Source organism: Diospyros lotus, chromosome 5 (genome assembly GCF_014633365.1).
Source record: "Diospyros lotus cultivar Yz01 chromosome 5, ASM1463336v1, whole genome shotgun sequence".
NCBI classification, from domain to species: Eukaryota; Viridiplantae; Streptophyta; class Magnoliopsida; order Ericales; family Ebenaceae; genus Diospyros; species Diospyros lotus.
The window spans coordinates 3,321,818-3,346,369 of NC_068342.1; the positions used below are offsets into that span (position 1 = coordinate 3,321,818).

The 24,552-nt window shown below is 36.4% G+C and overlaps 3 protein-coding genes and 1 pseudogene across 6 annotated transcripts in view; 1 reads left to right on the forward strand and 3 right to left on the reverse strand.

Annotated features, from left to right (window-relative positions):
- Positions 1 to 333, reverse strand: part of LOC127801485 (mitochondrial Rho GTPase 1-like) — a 15,546-nt pseudogene extending 15,213 nt beyond the window's left edge.
- LOC127802015 (mitochondrial Rho GTPase 1-like) overlaps positions 1 to 24,552 on the reverse strand; it is a 42,008-nt gene that overhangs the window by 15,391 nt on the left and 2,065 nt on the right. For 3 of the 4 annotated variants that reach the window (XR_008023252.1, XR_008023250.1, XR_008023251.1), the window contains exons 6-15: positions 24,229 to 24,480; positions 22,630 to 22,698; positions 21,672 to 21,727; positions 19,428 to 19,509; positions 17,680 to 17,891; positions 17,476 to 17,545; positions 15,404 to 15,516; positions 12,703 to 12,853; positions 11,527 to 11,713; positions 10,871 to 11,069 (exon numbers count right to left, since the gene is read on the reverse strand). Coding sequence is in view for 1 of the 4 variants with exons in the window: in XM_052337635.1 (XP_052193595.1) it covers positions 10,996 to 11,069; positions 11,527 to 11,713; positions 12,703 to 12,853; positions 15,404 to 15,516; positions 17,476 to 17,545; positions 17,680 to 17,891; positions 19,428 to 19,509; positions 21,672 to 21,727; positions 22,630 to 22,698; positions 24,229 to 24,480 (1,266 nt within the window). In the remaining 3 variants the exon portion in view is untranslated. Of the gene's footprint in view, positions 1 to 10,578; positions 11,070 to 11,526; positions 11,714 to 12,702; positions 12,854 to 15,403; positions 15,517 to 17,475; positions 17,546 to 17,679; positions 17,892 to 19,427; positions 19,510 to 21,671; positions 21,728 to 22,629; positions 22,699 to 24,228; positions 24,481 to 24,552 lie in introns of those variants that run through there. The other variant, XM_052337635.1, reaches the window with a different exon arrangement.
- Positions 300 to 7,655, forward strand: LOC127802014 (mitogen-activated protein kinase kinase kinase NPK1-like). Its single transcript, XM_052337634.1, has 17 exons — positions 300 to 710; positions 809 to 850; positions 1,971 to 2,036; positions 2,144 to 2,254; positions 2,327 to 2,407; positions 2,486 to 2,563; positions 2,675 to 2,757; positions 3,482 to 3,563; positions 3,691 to 3,791; positions 4,233 to 4,272; positions 4,424 to 4,477; positions 4,563 to 4,612; positions 4,689 to 4,887; positions 4,983 to 5,234; positions 5,422 to 5,759; positions 5,879 to 5,940; positions 7,145 to 7,655. Exons 1-17 carry the CDS (start codon positions 432 to 434, stop codon positions 7,252 to 7,254), a joined length of 2,028 nt encoding a protein of 675 aa, XP_052193594.1. The 5' UTR covers positions 300 to 431; the 3' UTR covers positions 7,255 to 7,655.
- LOC127802017 (probable microtubule-binding protein TANGLED) lies at positions 7,654 to 9,562 on the reverse strand. Its single transcript, XM_052337638.1, has 4 exons — positions 9,150 to 9,562; positions 8,877 to 9,019; positions 8,731 to 8,777; positions 7,654 to 8,541 (listed from the first exon to the last, which is right to left on the reverse strand). The coding sequence occupies exons 1-4, from the start codon at positions 9,228 to 9,230 to the stop codon at positions 7,820 to 7,822; spliced, it is 993 nt and encodes a 330-aa protein (XP_052193598.1). The 5' UTR covers positions 9,231 to 9,562; the 3' UTR covers positions 7,654 to 7,819.

A 24,552-nucleotide genomic window follows, 5' to 3' on the forward strand; every position in this document is an offset into this window, starting at 1 on the left:
CATGAATTGATGAGCCTTTCATTTTTGCAAAATTTTTACAAAATTGATATAATTTTATATAATTTACTTTTTTGAATTTTTATGACCTTTTGGAAAGGGAGTTTTTGTGGGTTTATAAGAACTTTAAGGGGAAGTTGTGAAGGAATTAATACTCCGAGGGGTCTTTATGCAAACTTCCCAATTTTCATGGAAACAATTATTCAAGGATTTTAATTTTTGAAAATGAATCGCCTCAACCTTTTTCCCTCTCCCCTCTCTCTCTCTCTCAAAACCAAATCTCTCCCCCCCCAAACACAAAATCAACCCTTAAACAGTGGCTCTTTCACACTGCATAGTCACTCGCAACTCCAATCCGATCCCTTTCACTGTCACCGACAAACCCTTCAAATTAATTCCACTCTTTCAATCGTCGCAAAAATCAACCAATTCCGATGCACGATATGTTCGGCTCCGTCCGCCGATCGCTGGTCTTCCGATCGCCTGACGGCGATGGAGATGAAGGCATCGTCGGCGGGACACTCGTCGATAAGATTAATTCATGCCTTCGCAAGTCCAGAGTCTTCTCCCGACCCTCGCCGCCGCCACCAATGGCCAGGGACGAGGCTCCTCCCATCCGCTGGCGGAAAGGCGAGTTGATCGGTTGCGGCGCTTTCGGCCAAGTCTACATGGGGATGAATCTAGACTCCGGAGAGCTTCTCGCCGTCAAACAGGTCCGTTTTCTTGCTTCTTTTTTGTTTTTTTGGTCTGTCCAAGTTTGATTTTAAGTCCTGTTGATCGATCGGTTTACTTTTGGTTGTTGAGTGTTCAGGTGTTAATAGCGGCGAACGGAGCCTCGAAAGAGAAAGCACAGGTTTGATTGAATCCTTTGTTAGTCATGCGCGCTTGCTTTTCCTTTTTAATTGAAGCATTTGGCCAGTGTTAATAGTGTTAGGTATTATTTTGAGTGCGTCTATTAGTTTCCCTTGTATGTTAAGATGTTGTCATCACGTGTTAATTTTCTCTTTTGACGTTGAGATAACATGGGAAGATATCTAAAGACTTAAAGTGGCTCAATTACGTGGAGTGTGATATTTAATTTACTAATTAATTGAGATGCCTTGTTAGCTAAACATAACAGCTGCACATCACCATCGTCGTCATCATCAGACATTATGTCTGCGTGTGTTTGTAAGTTTGACTTTGTTAACGAGAAGCTGGAACTTTCAAAGAAGCACATGTATGATGCAGCTCATACAACCTAATGGGTGACACTTTAGGCCTTGTATTTATTATGGTTAACAAAACTGTTTTCTATTTTTGAGAGAAGATAAACTCAAAAGAGTCAATGTGTTTGAAGAACAGTTGTTGAAAACTGTTTTGAGAGAAGATGTGTTTACTAGTTTTAAAAGTTAAAAATAAAAACTACATCAAACTAAACGCATACTCAAAATTTTAAGATTTTTTATTCTGAAAATAACAGAAACAAAGAAAGAACAGGCAAAAAAAATAAAACCCACAACCAAACAAGCCTTAGTATTAAAAAATAAAAAATCAGGACTGTTTTAGGATACGTGAAAATGAAATATAATCTTTTATTCATATACTTCAAAAAACTAACAATTGTCATTTTCAATACGCATTTTTAATATAATATCAATATATTTATTCTCAATCTGGATTTAGAAAAGAAGTTTGAATCAATGAATCTTAAAATCTATTTTAGAGAGCTCTTTCAGAGACAAGGTGAAAGTTTTAGTTCTTAAATTTGAAAATCTTGAAAAAGGAGTTATTTCTTGTTGTATATAGTTGTCAACCTACAGTGTGTTTGTCATGGTAGAGATGTGTGCCCAGAAAGTCCATAGAGTGTTGAAAAATGTATAAAAGGGTAGTGAGATCAGTTTGGCTTACACAGGTGATCTGTTTATTTTTTTAGTCCCAATGCACTGAATTAATTCTTACATGATTCTAAGAAGTATAGTTTATGTAAATAGGCTCACGTGCGGGAGATAGAAGAGGAAGTGAAGCTTCTTAAGAACCTTTCTCATCCAAACATTGTTGTAAGTAGAATCTCGTGATCTCCTGGTGGATTTGTGGCATCTACAAATACTCGAACAGCTCCCATCTTATTGTTTCTCTATTCTTTTATGTTTTTATTATTCCTCAGAGATATTTGGGAACTGTTACAGAGGAGGAAACCTTGAATATTTTATTGGAATTTGTTCCTGGAGGATCAATTTCATCACTATTGGGAAAATTTGGATCTTTTCCAGAAGCTGTAAGTTATCTGGAGCTTAATTGCAAAATATTGGTGCTTTTACTGTCTGTATTTTACTAATATGTTAAGCAGGTTATTAGAACGTACACCAAGCAATTGCTATTGGGATTGGACTATCTTCACAATAATGGAATTATTCACAGGGATATAAAGGTATTTTTCTCTTATTGCTAGGCTTTAATCCTTTGAGTATGTGTAAACAATTAATATGTAGTTCTCATTTTTATTCAGGGTGCAAACATCCTTGTTGACAATAAGGGATGCATTAAACTTGCAGATTTTGGCGCATCCAAGCAAGTTGTTAAGCTGGTACATATATACACCCACAGCTCTCCCTTTGATTTACTTGCAGCGTTAATTTAGTTTTTACAATCACTTTTGGTCCACATATCCTGTCTAACTAGATTCATGTTACCATAGGCTACTGTTTCAGGTGCCAAGTCGATGAAGGGTACACCATACTGGATGGCTCCTGAAGTCATTCGTCAGACTGGTCATAGCTTGTAAGGAATCAAAACCCTCTATTCTCCTTTGTATTTAGATGCAACTTACTTTGATGCATTATTATTTTATTTTAAATAGGATACTCGACTTATGTTGGACAATGAGGCTGACAAATGATCTTAATTGGTTGGATTCTTTACTAGTTTGTGCATTGCTGCTTTCTTGATATTGCATATGGTAGTCATCTCCCCCCCCCCCCCCCCCCCAATTTCTTTATATCCTAAGTCATCAAATCATTTTCCTTTTTCTAAATGATTTTTCCTGCAGTAAATTCAAGATGCAGAAACTGATGCATTCTCATAAGGGGATCTTGTTAATGTTCTTTGAATTGCCATTCTTGCTTTTATTAATGCACACATCCAGTTGGTATGCTGTTTGCTTCCCTTCTGCATCTATGCAATTGGAAACCTCTATAAGCTTGTGACCAAATTGGTTTAGGTTAACCTCAGAATTAAATGGGGTCACCTTTCTAATCTAAAACCGCATGTGGTAGCAAGGGATATCCTCTCAATGGGACAGAAAAGAAGGAATCTTGACTCAGTCATTGGAACTTAGACCACCTACATGCTTGGAAACAAGAACCACCTCAATCAGATGAGAGTAAATCACTTTGTCAAGTCATGATATTCTTGTGCATAACTTTCTCAGATTTAACATATTTTTGTGGTTTTTATTTAATTAGCCAAATATTTTGTCTAATTTATTGTGGCTTCTTATTCTTAGCTCTGCTGATATATGGAGTGTTGGCTGTACTATGATTGAAATGGCGACTGGCAAGCCTCCCTGGAGTGAACAGTACCAAGAGGTACAGATCTGAATCCAGTACTGATTGACAATGTTCTCCTGTTCTATCAACTAATATGTTTGAAGTCTGTGTTAATTTTATCAATGTGAATATTTCTCTTCATTACACTAACAACAGCTTTTTTTAGGTTGCTGCTCTCTTCTATGTTGGCACAACAAAGTCTCATCCACCTATCCCAGAACACATCTCTGATGAAGCAAAAGATTTTCTGCTGAAATGCTTACAAAAGTAATTACCTTTTACTCCCCCCTATAAGAGTCAATAAATGGTCCAAATTCTAGATGCATTAGAGCATTCATTATTTTTCTTTCCCCTTTTTTTTTTTAAGTTTTGTTTAGTTTTTGACAGTGGGATGGTACAACTGACCTCTAGATGTGATAAGGAGCATGTGCAGTGCATGATTATTTGTTCTATGGTTGGGGCATGTGCAGTGCATGATTATTTGGAGTAATATGGTTGGGGCATGTGCAGTGCATGATTTTTTGATTTCCATAGTTGCTACTTTTATTTGATAGTGATTGCTTAAAAAGGCATTGTGGAAATGATGCTTTATCAATTTGTTGATTCACAACACCACCTATATATTTTCTTATAGATTTGTTTGTTACAACTTTTGTTATTTATTTGCCTTTTGGTACCATTTTATGTGAACCGACAGTTATTTGGCAGGGAGCCGGAATTGAGGCCAACTGCATCTGAGTTGCTCCAGGTGATTTTGAATTGGATGATACTATACTAGTTCCAAGTTTTGTACCAAACTAGTAATGAAACATTTGTTCCTTTTTCTTGGTGTGCAAGTTTTATCATACAATAGCCAGTTTTTTCATTGCTTAATAATTCTGCTCTGCTAAACATGGCAGCATCCTTTTGTTACTGAAGAGTCCATGCAGTATCCTTTATGTACTTCAACCATGGTTAGTCTAATTTAAAGATGTTTTATATCTGCACTTATGTTGTATATATTTGAAAATTTTATTTACTTGTAATTTTCAACATCAGGAAAATCCTGCAACTACTGACCCATCATCCAGGACAAATCAGGAAAATTAGTAAGTACATCAGTTTGGTGTCTTCTGAATTTGTGAGGATGTGGTATTAATACTGTGCTACTTGCATGACCACTAGCCTTGGCACAATGGATATCTGTAATTTGGGTAGTCTGAACTGCTCAAGTTTGAAGTTTGACAAATTATCTGGAAGTAGAGATATACAGAGAACAAATAATAGTGAAGATGGCACGTGTCAGATTGATGAGAATGATGGCTTTATGTCGGGTAGAGAAGTAAAGTTGAACTCAGTTTTGATGCCTGACAATTTTGATGAGGTATAGAACTGCTAAGCTGTCCAAAAAATTGGTGGTTTTCTTAATGTAAATGATCTTCATGAATTTATAATTCCTGTATGATTTCTCCTCTTTAGAGTTTTAACCCTATGTCCGAGCCTTTTGATGACTGGAGGTGCAAAAATGACAAGAGTACCGGACAAGATGAAGATGGATTGAATTTGGACAAGAGTATTGGACAGAGTTACCAGTCAGTTGTTAAACTGACTGGTAACTCTGTGCCATCTGGAAAAGGGAGCAGTGATTTCTCATTTCACTGTGGACCATCACTATCTGAGGATGATGATGAGGTTACTGAGTCTAAGATAAGGGCTTTTCTGGATGATAAGGTGGTTGTTCTTCTTCTTCCTCTCCCTCTTTTTCTTTTAGGTAAAGGAAAATTTAGTTCATTATCACATAGTGGCATAATTATAAAGGCTTGGCATGTTGTTATGGTAAAGCTAAATTTTGCCATCATTAATAGGCTTTGAGTTTTTTGTTTGCACTGACATTGTTATGACTTATTCACTACCTCAGGCTCTAGAACTAAAGAAACTCCAGACGCCATTGTATGAGGAGTTCTACAACAGTTTGAATGCTTCTTGTTCTCCCAGTTTAGTTGACACTGCATGTGAAGAAAGCAGTCCAAACTACTTGAAATTACCCCCCAAAAGTAGATCACCCAGTAGGGCTCCAATTGGAACTCCATCTGCAGCAATTGACGGGACTAGTAATGCTAGTCCTGGGATTTCTAGCAGGCGTATATCAGATGTTGGCTGTGAAAATAATCAGAGTTTGCAGGACACTCTGTCTCCTCAGCTTAATGATAGGAAAGGGGCTCTATCTGATGGTGATCAACAACCGAGTAGCCCAAGGTTAGTCTATGAGCTAATGCTTATTTTAGCTTCTGCTTGTGTGCGTGAGTTTATCGACATATGTCTGTCTCAGTTGGATATTGAGTGAGCTGAATAGAAAAATGTGTCAATGGTGTCAGCTTTTCTGAGAGACAGAAGAAATGGAAAGAGGAACTGGACCAGGAGCTTGAACGAAAGAGGGGTATGTATTTCTAACTCTTAACATAATTTTATGTGTAAGCCATATTCCACTCTGTAATGCTTTCTTGCTTGGTAGACTGATGACTCTTTATTTTACCACAAATTATTTCATCTTATCCTAAATTGAAGAAAAAGGATTTTCCAAAATCATTGCGTTTAGAGTTAGCGCCAAAACAAAAAAGAAATCATTTAGGCTTGAATTTGGAAGAATGATGATCCACAAGAGCAGTTGAATTAATCATTGCATTTAGTCATAAGAATTCTGCAAATCTAAATGAAGTCAAGAACCGATGATTGGTTTTGTAGTCATAGATTGATGTCAGAATGGGGACATTTTGAAGTTTTGTGGTTCAGATTGGATGCCTGTGGCTGTATCCTGACTGGATTTTATGTAATTGTATATTGTCAATTTTTACAGGAAAATATATCAACACCTGTTAATTAATATGTTTCTTTCTTTTCTTTTTTAATTATTTTCCCTTATACTATTGGATTAAATATAGGAACTTGCCCAAGAAATTTAGCTGTAATTTACTTACTTTTCCTCCTAAAAGAGTCATCTATAGAAACTTGAGATTTGGATCATGTGACATCGATTTCAAGTTAATGTCTATGCTATTATGTAAAGGATTTAGTGTTTAATTATACTCTCATACAAAGACAGGATGTTAAATTGTTTGCAAATATCTTGTCAAATTTTACTATACCCAAAATAACCTTTGTTTATGTATGATTACCAAACTTTGATAACTGGCAGCAATGCAGCATATTCTCTTTATTTAGAAAAGGGTAGACATGTAAACTGGAAATTATGTTTAGCTGCTGGCAAATAACTAATTTAATCCGATACACCCTATATATTTTTTTGTATAGTTAACATGTCATCATAGCGTATTAAGAAATCAATGCTCACTGGCAATGTTCGTGTTGTTTAGGATTTTTCATTGCACGTGGAACCATGTGTGGACAAATTTGGATAAGTTTTGCTAGTCTTAATTTCTAGAGTTTTAGGTCTCATTGTTAATTAATTCAATATAGATTAGCGGAGTACTTGGTTTATATGAAATTTAAAGCTTTGGAACGCAATACATAATCTTCTAATATAATAGAGAGGTCAGTTTCAACTAGTTTTATGGATTTTTTTCAAGGTTTTGAGATGCACGCAATTCTAACCCTACTTGGAATACATGTGCATTTCTATGCAGAGATGATGCGCCAAGCTGGTGTGGGGGGAAAAACTTCGTCACCAAAAGACCGAGCTCTGAATCGACCAAGAGAAAGATCAAGGTTCGCATCCCCGGGCAAGGATGATTGATGATCCTTGCTGATTGGTGATCACCAAGGAAAAGGACCACATGATTCGCATTGTGCACTAACACGTCTTGGGAAGATTTTTCAAGTTTACACATATGGTGTGCAGCTCAGTACCACACCCACTTTCCCTGGCAACCTCCAACGCTATACAGCTTCTCATTTCATGTGCTTGCCCTTGTATGTTGTTTGAAAGGCCAAGCTGTTGTAGTTTTATTGTGCTTTACACCAAAAGTATGGCTGGAAATACACTTCTTTTTCTTCTTCCATACTTGAGAGGCTTTTGATATGGATGGCAATTGAAGCTTCATCTTTGTCTAGAATGATGCATTGAGAGAAGAAATGTCAGGTTGAATACAGGGTAAAGGTTTTATCTGTTATAATATAATTCATTATTCTATAAAATTTGGCCAACGCAGGCAACAAAGAAAGAAATGAACGAATCTGACACCAACACACGAATATGAACATGAACATGAACGTGTTCATATGGACGGACATCGAGAAAATATCACAAAAAATGAAAACAAAAATTCACTCTCCAAAACAAACAGAATTGGGCCTCCCCATCAAAACCTCCGAGCCGGCATCGAGAAACCCGGCCTCTGCTTCAGGGGGGAGATGAGCCTGCTCGCCAGCCTCGACGGCGAAAATGATCGCCGAAGCTTCGCCGCAGTGGAGGAGGGACTCTTCCTCGGCGGACTCCTAATTCTAACTTGGACTTTGGCGGTGGCCATTGAGGGAGGAGACGACTTGGGCTTGGTCTTGATCAAGAACTTGTGTGGGGTTTGAGTTTTAGGGTGGCTTCTGGCGATTATGGGCGACTTTGTCTTGTAGAACTTGTGGTGATTTTTAGTGGGCGACGAGTGGAACAATGGGTTGGGAAAAAGCACAGTCTTTCTGCCCCATGGCCTGTTTCTGGGCGACACTCTGTTGGCCAAAAACCGGTCGTTGAGCGGCGGCGAGGATGCTGCCGCCTTGAAATTAATGCGACGAGAGCGGGCCCTTTGGAGGGGTGGTGGTGGTTCGTTGGATTCGGACCTCATGGATTGCAGCGTGATTTGCTTCTCTTGCTTTCTTCTTGCCTGGAGTTTGGCTTCTGGCGGTTTGGGCCTCTGGCTCCGCCGCAGGTCCACCGGAGTTCTTGGGTCAGCCTCTAACGACGGTGATGGTCTCTTGGCTTTGGAAACCACTGCTTCCACTATTTTTCTGGCGAACTGACTTGCCTGCAGAATTTCCCCCACCGTTTCTCCGACCAGCATCGCCGGCAATGACATTCGTTGCCACTCCCCTGTATAGAAGAGGACAATCCAGTCATGACCTCAAAACTCAATTTGACCACATCAGTTTACTCAGTAGTGCACAATCAACAACCCCTCCATAAAAAAAAAAAAAAAATCAAATAATGTTCACAAAGAGAGTCTCAAATGAACCCAAACCCCAATTTGATAATGGGTTTCAGAGAGAGAGAGAGAGAGACCTGTATTTGTGGGGAATTTTCCGGGTGGAGATCTGGCACTCTTGATCCTTTAATTTGCAGAGGAAATAGAGAGAAACGCAGTTTTGAGTACATAAAGTCTAGAAATTTGATGTGATAGAAGAAGCAAAATCGATTTATTTATTTACCTGAGAGATTCTTGCTTGCACCGGAGGCTGGTCTTGAGATAGCCTCTGGTACTGCGAGGGCTGAGGCTGACGCCGGCGATCACCTTATTGCCGCCGGCGACAGCGTACTGAAGCTCCTGCAATCTCGCCATACACTTCTCCACCTAATTCACCGACGCAACAAAAAACCAGAATCATAATAAGGAACCCATCAATGATTATCTTAAACTTCCCAAGATTATTAACCTAGAGACAGAGAGAGATAGAGGGAGAGAGAGAGAAATAGAGGTATACCTTGTTTGCAGTTTCTCGGAGAAGGGTGGGGTTGAGAGGAGCCACCATTTTCCTTTGCTTTGGTGGGGTTCTGGCCACCATCTCTCTCTCTCTCTCTCTTTTTCGGAGCGTCTGTGTTGAGTGGAGGGGACGACCTCACTCTCTCTCTTTTCGGAGCGTCTGTGTTGAGTGGAGGGGACGACCTCACTATTTCTCCGAAGAGAAGGCGTAAAGGGGGGGTTCGAGGACAAAGGGGGTTTCAGGTTCAACGTTGGTAACGGATAGTTTTATCGCCAACGGTCAAATTCATCGTCCCTTTCATTAATAATACACAAATTTTCTGCTTTCTTTTTGGTCTTCACTTTGTTTTTTCGGGGTCTCATCAAAACGGCTTATTAGCAGATAAATGCCGAGCAACTTTACAGTATGGCCGACCTCACCCACTTCTTGTGCGACTTCTTGTCCATTGGCCCACGTCAACAAGCTGAAAACTGGTTGAAATTAAATCAAAACCACAGCTTCGAAGAGAAAAAAAAAAAAAAAAATTGTTAACATGGACAATCAATTTTTTGAAGTGGTAATAACATTAACATCATCCGATTAAATTTCATATTACACATTAATTGTACATGTATAATAATATTAAATAATTATAAAAAATATATATATTTTTTATAACTCAAAGTGTCAAAACTTACGTTCTATTACTCTTGAAAAGATGAATCTTATCACAACTCACTTTTAGATAAATCATAATTTAACCTCTATATAATGCCTTCAAAAAGTTTCGAACATGAGATCTCTGTCTACCACCTACTCGTCATTGAAGCTATCGAGAAGTAAAAAAAAAAAAAAAAATTACAATTATTTGGTATTATTAATTGACAAGTAATATCTGCAAAGACTATGCCCAATTAATCACTTTTACAAAATTTTGGATCAAAATATACCTTCAAAGTGGTGAGACATTACCATCCGTCATCTGTCTTACATGATGGACAGATTTATTTATTTTTTTCCTTACAGTTTCCAGGTCAAATTACTAGAAAATACTCAACTTAACCTAATTTTACGCTTTTTAAGCTCTGACTTAACAATGTCCAGAAGACACTTCTGGCACAATTTTCTAATTTACATACGATATTTATTAATGGGATTCAATGATAATTAATGTGTTGTATTTGTGAAGCAGAAAAGAAAACAGGATAGAATTAAACGTCAAGATGACAATATTTCATAACTAAAACTATTTTATTTATTTGAGAACGGACCCTTTTATTGCTTTTTTGAATTCAATCCGTTGCATTGTTAAAAGTCCCAAAGAGGAAAACCTAACGTTATATGCATGAAAAGAGAGTGCTTCTTCCTTGTACCCAAATTTGGATAGAAATGGCAGCTGTGCCAGCCGAGATGATTACCGTCAAAATGAAAGGCAAATTAGATAATCAAATAAAATTAAAAATTTAACCCTTTTATAGTTTATTGTATTACATCATCAAATATGCAATTACCAAGGAAAAATGGCAATCGCAATAACAACTTTCAAATAAAAAAAAAATCTACTTCTAGCAATCCGTGATTCCATATTGGAAGGCTTCTCCTCACCAAGCTTGGATGTTATATTTCAAAATTCTCTTTTTTTTTCTTTTTTCTTTTTTTTTGTTGCAGCATTAGAAATCACCAATGCCAAGACCCACTAAAAACAACTTTTAAGAGCTAAGGTGAGGCTTTTTATGTTATACATATATATATATATATATATGCTTCTTTAGAACTGAAACCTACAAATTCTTTACAAAAAGAGCCATGCTGAGATAATTAAGGCGAGGTAAACCTATTAAAATGGAGCCCATAAACCTTCACTCTTTTAACTGGAAGCACTTTTCCTTGCTGCATAAACCCGATACGCCGCCAACCCAACAATGGCTACTGCAGCTCCCGCTGAAGTGTTACAAGACAATATTAGTAACAAGGAAAGAACAAGAAAATCCAGTATTAATTTTCCAAGAAAAAGCTTAAGATGAGAAATGGATTATAACAAGAGTGCATGTAATAGAAAGGGAATTTCACCAATAGATGCACCTATATATAATAGCAGACAGAATCGTTTGATACATTCTCTCTCTACGAAGACTCAAAATCTGCTCATATGTTAGCTCCCCTAACATCTATAATCAATCCTTAATTTGAGCTGACCCAGTAATAATAGCCTTTGTAAGAAAGCAGAGGAGCCATCTAATAGCCATTAAGCATGGACATTCCAAAGTAGACACTGTAAATGTGTTCAACACGCCTGCTCATGTGACTTGCTAAATAAGCCTTCTACAAGCACAAGATGATAGTGCGTACAAATATCAGATACAGAGTTATTGTCTGGCATTTTTAAATGTTGACATACCTGATACAAACATCAGAGAGCGGTTGATAAGCCGATGGTATTGCTTGCGGCTTCTTCCAGCTTCAGTTTCAGGAATGCTCAAGTGAGGGTGCTCAGCTGGATTCACAATTCTTGGGAAAACATTATTAAGATCTCCTAGCTTTGTGCTGATAGGTATAGGAGCCTCTATTCCCATATCCTGACTTACCTAGGGAATCAAATTTTACAGCAAAAGTGTTAAAAAAAAAAAAAAAAAAGGTGAGGAACCATAAAATGAATAAGAACAACAAAGCTAAGAACAATTTAATTTTATGACAGTCATACTAGTTTCTTTCCTATTATCACATAAACAGGAACAACAGAAAACAAAAGGCAAAAACACAGAGTGTGGGTATATTGCATAGCTGCTATAAGATCTTGACTGTATAAAACAATACTGAGCTGGTCACCAAAATTTCATAAAACCAGTGCACCAATAGCTAATCAGATTACAGAAATTGTTTTGTCCAAGATGTTGCAAGTGACAGAAAGATAACTGGAATAACTACTCTTCAATGAGTAAACAGATAAAAAGGGTTGTCCCCGGTTCACAAGGTTCCCCATGTTGCTAGGTTCATTTTTGTATGTATCAAAACAGAAAATTCATTTTCTCTTTCAAATACAAGAAAACGGGGCAGAACCATACTCGCCCATAAATCCTTCAAGACAAATGAAGTTATAATTTCCTCTCAGCTCTCTATTATGATTGTTTTAGCTCCAGAACCATAAAAACTTATAAAGGCAGACAGCCTTTATTACTTCAGTATGATAGGAAGTTGTGTTCTACTTCTACCAGCCTTGACAATCAGGTCAAAAGAGGACATGTCCTAGTAGCCAAATATCACATTCAGCCTGAGCTAAGATCTATAAAATTCATTAACATGTTAGCAACCAACAATGATGCATTTGACAGGTAACTCAACAGCAATATATCTGCTTTAACAAATATGGCAGATAAGGGGTAGACGAGTACAATAATGAGGCTGCTGACTCAGCAAATTATGGGATACTCCAAATCCCCCAAGTCCAAACAAAAGTATAATTAGAACCCAACAATATACCATGGATACACTCAAACAAGAGTTATAACATAAAGTATAATGAGATGTGTGCGCGTCAGAATGAAAAGAAAATATAGCCAGTAGTCAAGATCTATACCCTTGTGGAATCTTGTATCTCAGTTGGAAATGGATCTAGATCATCTTTAGCTGCAACAATGAGGCAAGGCACCTCATAGCCAGTCACTTCCCCATGGCTAGCAACTTCCACAAGCAATTCAGTTGCTCTCTTCCATGAGTACTCGTCAGAACTGGAGAACTCAAAGCATCAAGTCTCAGAAGACCAAAATGAAAATGCAGTGAAAATTGATATGAACTTGCAAAAGCTACCAGTCTTGAACACCTCTATGGGACAACACTTCTGGGCGTCCAAGACAGAATAGCCAGAGTAAATATAATCTCCGTGAATCAATAACATACAGTTTTTTTTTTTTTTTTTGGTAGAAACTACATTATCAACGAAGTTAGATGTTGGGGCGGGGGTGGAAGAGCCACTTCTACGAGTAAATAGAACTGGGAAAAAGATTATTCATAGCAGTAACAGAGAATTGTATCATACTCACAAATATGAGTTCTAAATTCAAAAACTGAAAAGGCTCTTCATTAGAAAAAGAAAGGGGGGAGAAAGAGAGAGCGCTTCAAACTTCTAGCCAGCAGCATATGTCTTGTTCCTCTTCATACTTTGTTTTACTAGCTTTAGTTCATGAATTCTACAAGCCCCTCTAAATATGTCCAGGTGTAAAAAGGGCATAGGTGGTTCATTAGCATGCCTTGTATGCGTCGAGCTTGCTACTTTTATTTATTTACCTGTTATTTAAAGTTCATTTCTTTAATCCCTAGAAGAAAAACTGATGTGGATGAAGAATAAGAAAAAGAGAGAGGAAGAAACCAGAGAAGAACAGAGACTGAAAAGAAATCGGAGAAGAAAGGAAAGAAAAATTAGAGAAGAGAGAGGTTAAGAATTCTTAAATAATCAAATTTCATTCAATCTTCATTGTAGAATTTTGTTGGAACACCTAGAACTCTTCTGAAGTAATCCTATATACTAACCCAAACAGACTTAAAATATATCATAGAATCTGTAAAAAAACAACAATTCAAAATACAAATAATCCTGCTCAATAAAATTAATGATTTCCTTATTATGCAAGAACAACAAATCAAGCCTTAATCCTATTTAAGTGGGATTGGTTACATGAATTCTAACTCATCTATGGTTATGTCTTCTATAAGCTCTTATAAGTCATATCATAACTAAAGGTTTGCAACCAAGTTTTCCTTGGTCTTTTTCTAACTCTTTTGCTAAAAACTTGTTTCATTCCATCCACACTTTTCACAAGACTCTCTATTGCTCTTCTTTTCACATGACAAAACTATCTTAATTGTGTCTCATGCATTTAATTTTCAATAAGAGACTACCACCTTATTACAAGGAATCTCATTTCTAATTCTATCTTTCTTGTATGACCACACATTCATCATAAGATCCTCATCTCAATTACACATATTTTCTACATGTTGAGCTTTACTACCCAACATTGTGTGCCATACAACAAAACTAGACTTCTCTGTCTTATAAAAACTTCCTTTAGCTTTAGCAGAACCATACCATGACATAACATGTCGGACATACTTTCCATTTTGAACATCTGGCTTAGTTCCACGGATAACATCCTCAATCAATAGATCTACTTGAGGTGAGCCAAAAGAGTCATTGACGATGGCCAAATGGCTCATGTGACAATCAAATTTTTGGCGAGTGCAGTTGATGCTTAGGCATCTCTAATGAGTAAGGAAATGTGGGAGGTATTATGACAACTAGACCTCATCAATAGCTTGATGGATGAACTAGGGATGGCAATAAACTGAATGTACCTTCACCATTATCCGTACCCATACCCCCTTCCTAATACCCGTACTTGTCGGATAATGTATATAATCATCTACCCCCATACTTGTCCCGTAAAGGATAATGTATATATCATCTACCCCCATACTTGTCCGATAAAGGATAATCATCTACCCATTCGATTTAAATTAAAAATATATATTTATTCAATTTTATCCCAAATTCTCAAACAAATTTAACATGTATGATGGTTTTTGTAATTTGTTTCACTTCACAGATTGGTGGGCCTATATGCAGTGGGCTTAATTGGTGAATAATAAGAATCTGAACTGGGTTGGGCTTTAGTTATTAGATATATAGATTATATAATAAAACAAAATCAATTGTTTATTAGGAATATATATGGGTCGAAGGTGTTTCCCCCTGCACCTGATCCATGAATGGAATTTTTATTTCTCAATCTATCTCCACCCCATCAGATAAAATTTTGAGTCTACATCCTCCCGTAATGGACTGGATTTATTGGATATCCATCATATCGAGTTGAAATTGCCATCGTAGGATGAACCAACAGGGCCCATTTCCGTAACATATAAAAACATGCTCAAAACAATCAAACAATATGAATGGTAGATCATTACAACAGATTGACATGTTACATCTTGTAAAGTTTACACAAAACATAAAAATGCTAGACGTCCAATATGGTTGCCTCTGTTTATATATTTATGCCGAGAAAGCACGATACATAAATATCATACCTTAACCCTAATGATACACCTAAATGCATAAATACCACAACATCAAAATTATTGTGGAGAACGACATCCATATTCAAATGTCAATTTTTGTTTTCAAAGTTTCTCAGATCAAGAAAATATTTACAAACAACTTAAACAAGCACCATCAGCCTTCACAAAATCTGGAAAAAAAATAATGGCAACTAATTTACCTATCATGAACAAACACTGCTATGTCACAAGCTGCCAAAGTATCTCTCTTAGACAACAACTTTTGAACTCCCTCTTCAGGCATCTCATGAAGTACAAGAGTCCTCTTAGTTCCCTGTCAACATGACAAACCATATGCATAAAGCACAGACACAAAAACAGCCTTGTGAGTCTGGCAACTATCAAAAACATTGGGACACACCACTCTATATTGAGATAAATTTAAACACAAGAAATAAATATGAACAAAAATTTCCAAGGTATATTTAAGAAAAGCCCTATTCATACAAGTTGAAAGTTTGGGCTTACAACTTCCTGACATTAAAGTTTAGAGCAAGGTCCAATAGATATAAACCCACATTGCCCGCAATATTTTTTAATCTATAATTTTGAACTTGTAATGTGGCTCTAATTTGTTTAAATGATGAACATGTGTCTTCCTTATAAGTGTTCAAGAAGTGTTAAGACAAGTATTTGGAAGTGTGCAGAATCTCAGGTCCCATGACACAACATGACATCTTTTCAAAGTTTTATGCAGTCCTTATTTTTAACAACTTAATGAAAGAAAAACTTAAATTAACGGAACAATAAAGAAACAGAAGATTCTGTCAGGACCCTAGGGTATAGTAGCTTACAGTAGGGTTGAGTGTAACAGATTATTCCGAGGAGGAGTAGTTAATTCTGTTATGTTGTCAGCAGTAGTTATTTTACTTCTTGTATTTTCTATTTTGTCTTTATAATAGAATCCTGGCATAGGAGAAGTAGCTATATATATAAAGCTACTAGGGCGGTTGTAGATGCATTCATTCAGAAATATCAATTGAATCTTCTGATTTCCTCTCTCCGAACTCCCTCTCCCTCTCGGATCTGTCTCTTTCTCTCCCTTAGCTTCTCTTCCTCTCTTTCTCCCTCCTAATTCTCTCTGATTCTCCCTGTTACTTCTGCTTTTCCCTCTCTCTCTAATTCTGCCCTAATTCTTCCTAAAATCTGCTGAAACCCTAGGCAAACCCTAGGATCCTAACAATTTGGTATCAGAGCTAGGTTAATCCTCGGTTGTGATTTCGATTTGATTTGAAGGTAGTTGAGGTAGATCGAGTCACAAGAACCAGCACACAGAAATACTTGGCACAGAATTGAAGGCAAAGCAGAGCAGCTGATCAGACATTCTTGTTCGACTTTTGAAGGTGAGCAGGTCAGGCGATTCTGACGGTGATTCTGGCGACTCATAGAGCAGTTCCAGTTGTGCTTTGAGTTTGAATTTTCTTTAACAAGAGGAGATTGATGCAGTCAAGGTGGGACTCCCAAGATAATTCAACAATTATTAGGATTTCTCAATTTTATGTCAATGTATTTTGCTTTTATTTGTTAAAGGATGGAGAAAATAATTCTTCAATCTTATTCAAATCAATGGGATACATGCTAATATATAAACAATCTCCCTGCTAAGTTAGGAAACTCCTAAAAAACTAAACAAGAAAGTTTCTAAATCTATTTTGAAAACTATACAACTTAGGATACAACTCAAAGATAGAAAGATACAGCAATATACATTCCTATTCTAGAAAAAGGAAAGGACGTCAATCCCAATCTCTTGCTCTGATTGATTGATACCGATTGTTGACATTATTACCTTACAATGGATTTTATGATAAGACTTAAGTGGTACTGAATTAGTATATCAAGTAGGATTAGTTTGACATTCTAGATACTTTTTAATTTTTATCAAGTCTATAAATATGGCTTGTTGAGGGGTTACAATTCCTTTTCTCTAATTTCCTACACATTATACATCACCGTGGCTACTTATTCCAGCAAACTCATTTGAATAACAAGCCAGGGTTTATTTCAGTAGAATGAGTTCACCATTTTTTTTACCCAGGTAAGGCCCATTTTCATCCTTCAAATGAGTTCACCCAAAATATACCTCCCTCGGGAAAAAAAAAAAACATATATTGTTGCACACTAAACCAACATCAACAAATAAGTGAAATACTCATGTCCCACACCTTAATTCCCATAGATAATGTAAGCGGGAGGGGGCTGAGAACAAGGTATGTTATCGAATAGCACTTACCCCAGGTAGATCAACAACATTAACAGCGTATTGCTCATCAGTGGTTGGAATATAATCATCTGAGAAAGGCCTACATTTTGGACATCAAGAACATAACTCACAAAACTTAACAAAAATATGGCTAAATACCATGTACATCAGAGATAAATATATAAATTTGCAGAAGACAAACAAGATTATCAGATATCAACTCAGAAGAAGTACCTTCCAATGAAAGAATTTAATAATGCAGATTTTCCAGCTCTTTTTGGCCCAAAAACAACACAATGGTAAACAGTTCTGTCTGATTGTTGTTTTTTCCGATCAAAACGTTTTCTCCGAGTGGCACGAATGGCAGAAGAAGGATCACCACCATATCCAATATATATAAGATTCTCCATGGTACGAATTGGATCCACAAGTGTCATAAGAGCCCACTGCACACCAGAAACTTGTCAGAAAAATCAGAATACATGTAAGCTTGAACAAACACGAATTTGGAAGTGCCATAATGGCTGCAGAATGAGATAATTCTGCATTTTGATGCTTGTGCTACACCTCAAAACATGGACACTTTAGACTGGAAGACTGCTGTCAAATGGCAATGGCTCGGATAAATGTTTTATTTAATTCATCAAAGAAATAGGAGTCCTCGAATTCAGTGTAGACACTATAACAAGATGGAAAATCTACCACATGGAAATAAGCAATCCAAGTTCAGCCAACTGCCAATTGATTAGAAATAACTTGGTAGGTCTTGGTCAAAAGAACAATAGTGCTTGAACTTATTTAGTTTAAAGCTCAAGCTTAATGGAAGCAGCTCAGCTTGGAAAGTAGTTCAAAATTGAAGTACATCTGACCAAAAAAAAGTGATTCCAGATCATAGAAAGCTTGCTATGCAATGTCTGGCCAAAATGGTAAAAAGATGTTTTGTGCCCCTCTGAATTACTATGGTTCACCAATACAATGTTTATCTAATTTGTTAGACTACATGAGTTCTTCCACATTATTATTGCACCATAACACAAAACTTCATTAAAGGGACTCGATATTTTTGTTGCATAGGTTAGTGATCAAGTATCCATTATAAAATTATGAGCCATGATGTAAGCCTAATTTTCATATCACACACTAGGATGCAGGTGTTGTTCCTCTACTAGGAAGAAAACAGTCAAAGATTCAGAACTCGAACTTCATTTTCCAGATTTTGCAACCAATATTCACAATATCCTAAATGCCAATCCTGTACCTACCCTCCCTAAACAGGGAGCCACAGATGGTCACTGTAAACTACCAAGCACAATCCACCTCATTCATCTGAGGTTGGAACTGGCTGTGTAAATATTAAACATGAAACATGCACCAGCAGTGTTAAATGAGAATTATGAGATAATGTCACAAAACAAAAGGAAGGCCAAAATTTGGGCCAATTTTGTTGCAGAGTTTGAGTAGATTTAGTTGTTTTCCTTACTGCTATTAATTGTAGCTTTTATATTTCCAGCTGGTAGTTTGTTAGACAGTTGTGCCAGGTGTAAAGGGTGGGCTAGAATAGGACAAAATAGTCTGTTAAGAGGAGAGGTGATCTGCTGTGGCAGCACCCACGAGTTTACTATATAAACTATGGCAGCCTCCTGTAACGGTATCGAAGAATTTAATCCAAATCAGATTCCTATTCTCTCTATTTTCTCTCTTCCTCCCTTACTTTTTCTCTTCCAATCTCGTCTTCTTTATTTCTACGGTTCTCTAGCAACTTCCTCTAATTCACACCGAATTAGGAGAGTTGAAGTTGTCACAGCACAACTGTGACAGATAAGTCAATAAAATTTTTAACTGTTAATTTTGTGCTGTGATTTGGAATTTTATAGATAGGACTTTATGAACTAATCAACAAAAATTTTACAACCCAAGCAAAGTTTATGTAATATGCTAAACTGTTGAATGAGCCAAAATGAAAAGAATCAGGAAACAAATACCTCAGACAAAAATCCATCAAGTGATAGTCCTCCTAGGACAGTTTTCTCTGCAGTGTTCTTATATGGAGCTTCCTCCCAAGGACTAAACAATGAAGAGATGACAATAGCAACAACTACCACATCAGTAAAAAAGTAACATGTAACAAAATAAAAAGATAGCAAGAGCATAATAGATTCATGTAACAAAGGGCTCATCTAAATTTCATGTGGATTGTGGTCCGTTTTTAATACAGTAGCCTAATAAGCCAGCTTAGGACAAATTTGCATATTTGTCTCTACCAAATTGTCAAGAACGATGAACCCAGTATTTAGCATCAATCATATTTTGTGCATCATACTTCAATGCATAGAACAGAAGTTTAATATATTTCCAATGATGTGACAATGATTATGATTATATACTACTAGATCACTAAATTCCTGTGGTGATATGGATTTTATGGGTCACGCTTATTCAAACTGCATAATTAAATGAATTGGCAACAAATACAATGCTAAAAATCTTAAATGAAGAAAAATTCTTAAGGAACCTAGACGGGGCCTCAAAAAGCAGGCATTGTATGTAAGGATAATATCAGAAGATACAACATATGACAAGTTTTCTAAAATAAGTGCCCACTTAGCTAGTCAATTATGAGCTCAATTTTGTTAGTCCAAATTATAACCCCAGACAAATACCAACTAGAAATTGTTATTTTATGAAAAAAAAGAACTACAATAAGTAATCTAACCCAAAAAATATAAAAACCTTTTTTTTTATTCTCTTATTCACTTGTTAAAGATGTCACTTACTTGAAAGAAACAACCAAAAACAATACCATATGCAAATCTTTAGTTTACCTTTGGAACTTTGCATTAGGCACCTCGATAAGTAGATAGCTTCAATTTTCAATCTACTTGGCATAAAAGATTCTCTTGCTAACCTTCATCCAGTTACCCTCTCCAAAAGTTTCATAATGTAGCTCATTAGCTTGATCCCTATATAATTTTCACAACTTTGAGCATCTCCTTTATTCTTATATATAGGCACTAAAGTGCTAATTCTCCACTCACACAGCATCCTATTTTATTATAAGGATTGCATAAAATAATTTAATTAACAAAAAAAAATGCCGCCTTCTCACATGCAATGCTTCTATTATATTATTATTTGGTCCAACTGCTTTACTAGTCTTTATCTTTTTCAATGCTTGCTTTATTTCGTTTGGACAAATACATCTATATAACATGAATTTCATATTATCTTCAAAGTTACTACAATCCCCAACACAAAACCTGTTTCTCACCTCCAATGAGTAACTTCGAGAAATACTCCCTTCCATCTCTCCTTAATTGCCCCCCTCATTTAGTAGAAGCTTTTTATTTTTGCCTTCTATGCAATTCACTTGGCTCAAATACTTTGTTTTCTTTTTCTTGCTGTAGCTAATTTATATATCTCTTATTTCTATCTTTTGTGTCAAGTCGATATAAATTTTCATGAGCTTTTGACTTTTCTTCAATAACTACCTTTTTCCTTCTTTTTTTTCTTGAATCCACCTCTTCAGGTATTCTTTGTTACGATATGTATGTAAAGTGTGGCAAGTTCTCTTAGTTTTGATATTTTATTATAAATCCTCATTCCACCACCAAGACTCTTTCTCATATATAAAAGGAATACAGAAAGGAAAATTAACATAGTTGTAGGTGCAATAACAGACAATAACAAAAGAAAACATCCAAAACTGTAGTAAATGACATCTTTACAAACACAACAGCAGTACAGCACCCAAGTAATCAGGACATAACCCACTTATATCAGAAAGGCCTCTTCATGCACTGACCAAACCCATCAAATAGGTCACAAGCAGCATCCCATTATATTGACCAAAAGAAGCTCTACAGAGAAGGAAAAATTGATGCGCAAACAGAAAGCAGACAAGAGGATAACCATTCCATGTTGTAACAATGACAAGAAAATAGCAGAAACAAAGAAAAAGCATGTAGGCACATGGAGTAGATAACTACAGAGTAACTGGTAGCTGCATCAACTGCCAGTAACAACTGCAAATAACCCTTATTACACCAGACAAATAACCCTTACAGAACCATGGTTATATGTATTATGTGCCTCAGTGTGTGTGTGTGTGTGTGTACAAGTACTGCATTATCAATTAGAGAAAGAAACTGATAGTGAAATGAAGGACAACCTTCCCAATCCATCGACAACCTTCCCAATCCATCAGTGAAGTGAAGAGTACTAATTACCTTTCTGGTGCAGTAGAAAAAAGATCTTCAAGCTCACCTTCTTTAAGGGTTCCATCCTGATAAGGACAAAAAACATATCGTCTTGATTTAGAGAAGTCATTGGAGTACATCATTAACAAAAGAATTTTGCATCACGACAAAAAACAGGAAAACAAAAAAGACAACCATTGCAAAAAATTGATCAAACCATTTAATCACCATAAGAAACACAGATACACTCTTGAGACACAGGTAATCATGCATAAGTAATCTCATGCAAATAATTTCAATATGCCACGCCAAAGTCCATGGCTTACACAGTGAGGTTGCATAGCAAGCAAGCAGAAAACACCAGTTCCCAATTAATTTATTTATCACATAAATATAAGCAATCTTTCTAGCATTCCGTGTTCATTGCTTCTTAATAAGAAGCAATATTTTTACTCCCACAAAGTTCTGGCCATGCCTAAACAAGATGTGTGTATAATTTTTCTCGTGCAGAAGCTTTTGAGTATTAGAATTGGCTTCTGGATTAAAACTTGCTCATATCAGAGCACTTTTTAAATTTTACTGATTACTTTTAAGGATTTTCAGAAGTACTACAGGATGTATTTGGTTAAGCTTCCAAGATATTATTAATTGCAGTCCAAGCCTTCAAGGGGGGTGTCATCTGAGATAGCATTGCAGGATGTATTTTGTTCTGTGATTAATATTGTTACTATTAAGCTCAGGCATGCATTAGTTTTCAAAAATTCACTTAGTTCCAATTGCATCTTTCTTACTAATTACCATCTTGATCCAAATATTAGTATATATACATGACATATAAGAGTATAAGCAAATTAAATTTTGCCATGCCTTGCCTCCCTATCCATGCTTCTTAGACAACAGGCACACAATGAAAGCAAAAGAAATAGAAAATTCAAACAAATAAAAGAACATCAAACTCCAACAATGTATCAAAATGAATAGTACATACACCATCAATGTCGAACAAAAGAAAGATTCCCCTGAGAAATTCCAGTGCTTCACTTGTCAGCTCCGTACTCTGTACAAAATAAATATTACATATCCCATGAACAAGAATTGAGTTCTAGAGAAAGCTGCAATGTATGAAAAGGAGAATGTCAATAGATAAAGGCCAGGCTGTAAAGATAAAATAACTTACTCATATGTTAATTTGAAAATACCAGCATAAATATGAAACCTTAAGCTAAAACTAATACTTGAGAATAAGTGCAACAACCATAAGTTCAACTCTACTAGCCAAATGTGACACTTCTCATGGTACTCATGTTTGACACGTAAAGGTCATATCAAGGGGTTGAAAACTTCTAGGTGTTGAGTTTAAGGCTTAGTGAAAACCCTAGAAGGATAGGTAATATCAGACCAAACGCATCATGGTTTGATTGAAGTCTAGGTAAAGTACAGTTTGTTCCCATCAGTGGTTGCCACTAGAAGAACATGATAATAAACTAGATTTCTAACTTTGTTGTGATAAACCAAATTTAAACTGTAAAGGTCTTCATACCTAAATCACGAGTGACATCAAGGGTTGGAGCTATTTGCCTCAATAAAACCGGATAGGAGCAAAGATGCAAAGTAGCAAAATTTCTAGGTTGAGTACTATGTTAACTGAAAAGCCTAGGAGGAGAGACAAAGTCAGACCCACTTACTGTCACCATTACCGGAAACTGGAAAGTATTAGAAGATGAACATGGATAAACTAGATTTATGACTTTGTTAATCTCTTTTAAGCATGCCAGCAAACAAATTATGCAGTCATAGAAGCCATGATAAGCCTCTCCAAGGTGACAGGTAATTAAGCTGAAAAAATGCACTGTTGAGTCCCCAGAAGAAAGTATGCAATATTTGCTTAACTATTCCTTAGTGAAAAGGGATTTGTTCTGTTTATACATGCAAATCAAGATTTTATGTGTGTGGCACCTTCTGATAAGAAATTATAGGTCTTCCCCCTTCCTATACAGGTATTTGTTGATACCCAACAAAAATAAGCCACCCCATTTAAAAGGCTAATTTTGGTGTTCCTCATGCTAAACAAAAATGGTAACCACTGAACAAATTTGTGTGGACGCACACGGAAAATTATACATTATTTACTAATAAATGACCTAATTAGATCCAGATAAAGAAAGGAAAAAAAAAGAAAAAACAACTGACTGAGAACAAACAAAAATATTAAGGTACTTATCAGAGATGAGGAAAAGCAACGCACTATGGCACCCACGTAACCACCCAATAACCCTTTTTAGAGTAAAGTGGGATCGATGTTAAAAGTAAGTGCAAGAACATTACAATCTCAGGCATAAAAAATAGTAGACATGGTATTAGCATACATGAACTTTGACAACAATGAACATTATTCATAATGCTTAGGGACATTATGCTCTCAAGCTCTGGCATGGCATAGAAATGAAAATGTATTAGCAAAGATAAAAATAATGAACTTCACTGCCTGAGCTTCAAGAGTAACTTATTTACTTCCAAATTGTGGTGCAGGCATTAGAAGCATAATGAGATTCAAAAGACTAGGCTCTTAATCAACTATAGAAGTCACCTGGTCAGGTGCTCGTTTAATTGGAGGTGGAAGCTGATCATCACTGAGTCTGATATCATTATTGTATCCGAATTTCCTTAGCACAGTCCATGTTGTCTCAAGGCGGCCCTTTTCTATGAATAATGCATGAAGAAAGAGGAATCCGGTCAAAGTAAGACCACGATCACTAACCCCTTCAGGTAGTTTTTCTTGCACAACCCTCTTAACTTCCACTATTTCAGAAGGTTGTAATGGAGCATTGAAACACTTCACCTGTTTACAGTCAATCTTAACAATTATCATGGCTCATAATCACAGCAAAACCTAAGCCCATGTATGCAAATT

What these genes read in the sequence shown, in the direction of transcription:
- LOC127802017 (XM_052337638.1), bottom strand. Translation starts at nt 9,230, where the DNA reads ATGGTGGCCAGAACCCCACCAAAGCAAAGGAAAATGGTGGCTCCTCTC. An exon ending in TGCAAGCAAGAATCTCTCAG is followed by an intron (nt 8,778 to 8,876) that starts GTAAATAAATAA and finishes TGCAAATTAAAG; the next exon opens with GATCAAGAGTGCCAGATCTC. An exon ending in AAAATTCCCCACAAATACAG is followed by an intron (nt 8,542 to 8,730) that starts GTCTCTCTCTCT and finishes TCTTCTATACAG; the next exon opens with GGGAGTGGCAACGAATGTCA.
- LOC127802014 (XM_052337634.1), top strand. Translation starts at nt 432, where the DNA reads ATGCACGATATGTTCGGCTCCGTCCGCCGATCGCTGGTCTTCCGATCG. An exon ending in TTATTCACAGGGATATAAAG is followed by an intron (nt 2,408 to 2,485) that starts GTATTTTTCTCT and finishes ATTTTTATTCAG; the next exon opens with GGTGCAAACATCCTTGTTGA. An exon ending in TGCCTGACAATTTTGATGAG is followed by an intron (nt 4,888 to 4,982) that starts GTATAGAACTGC and finishes TCTCCTCTTTAG; the next exon opens with AGTTTTAACCCTATGTCCGA.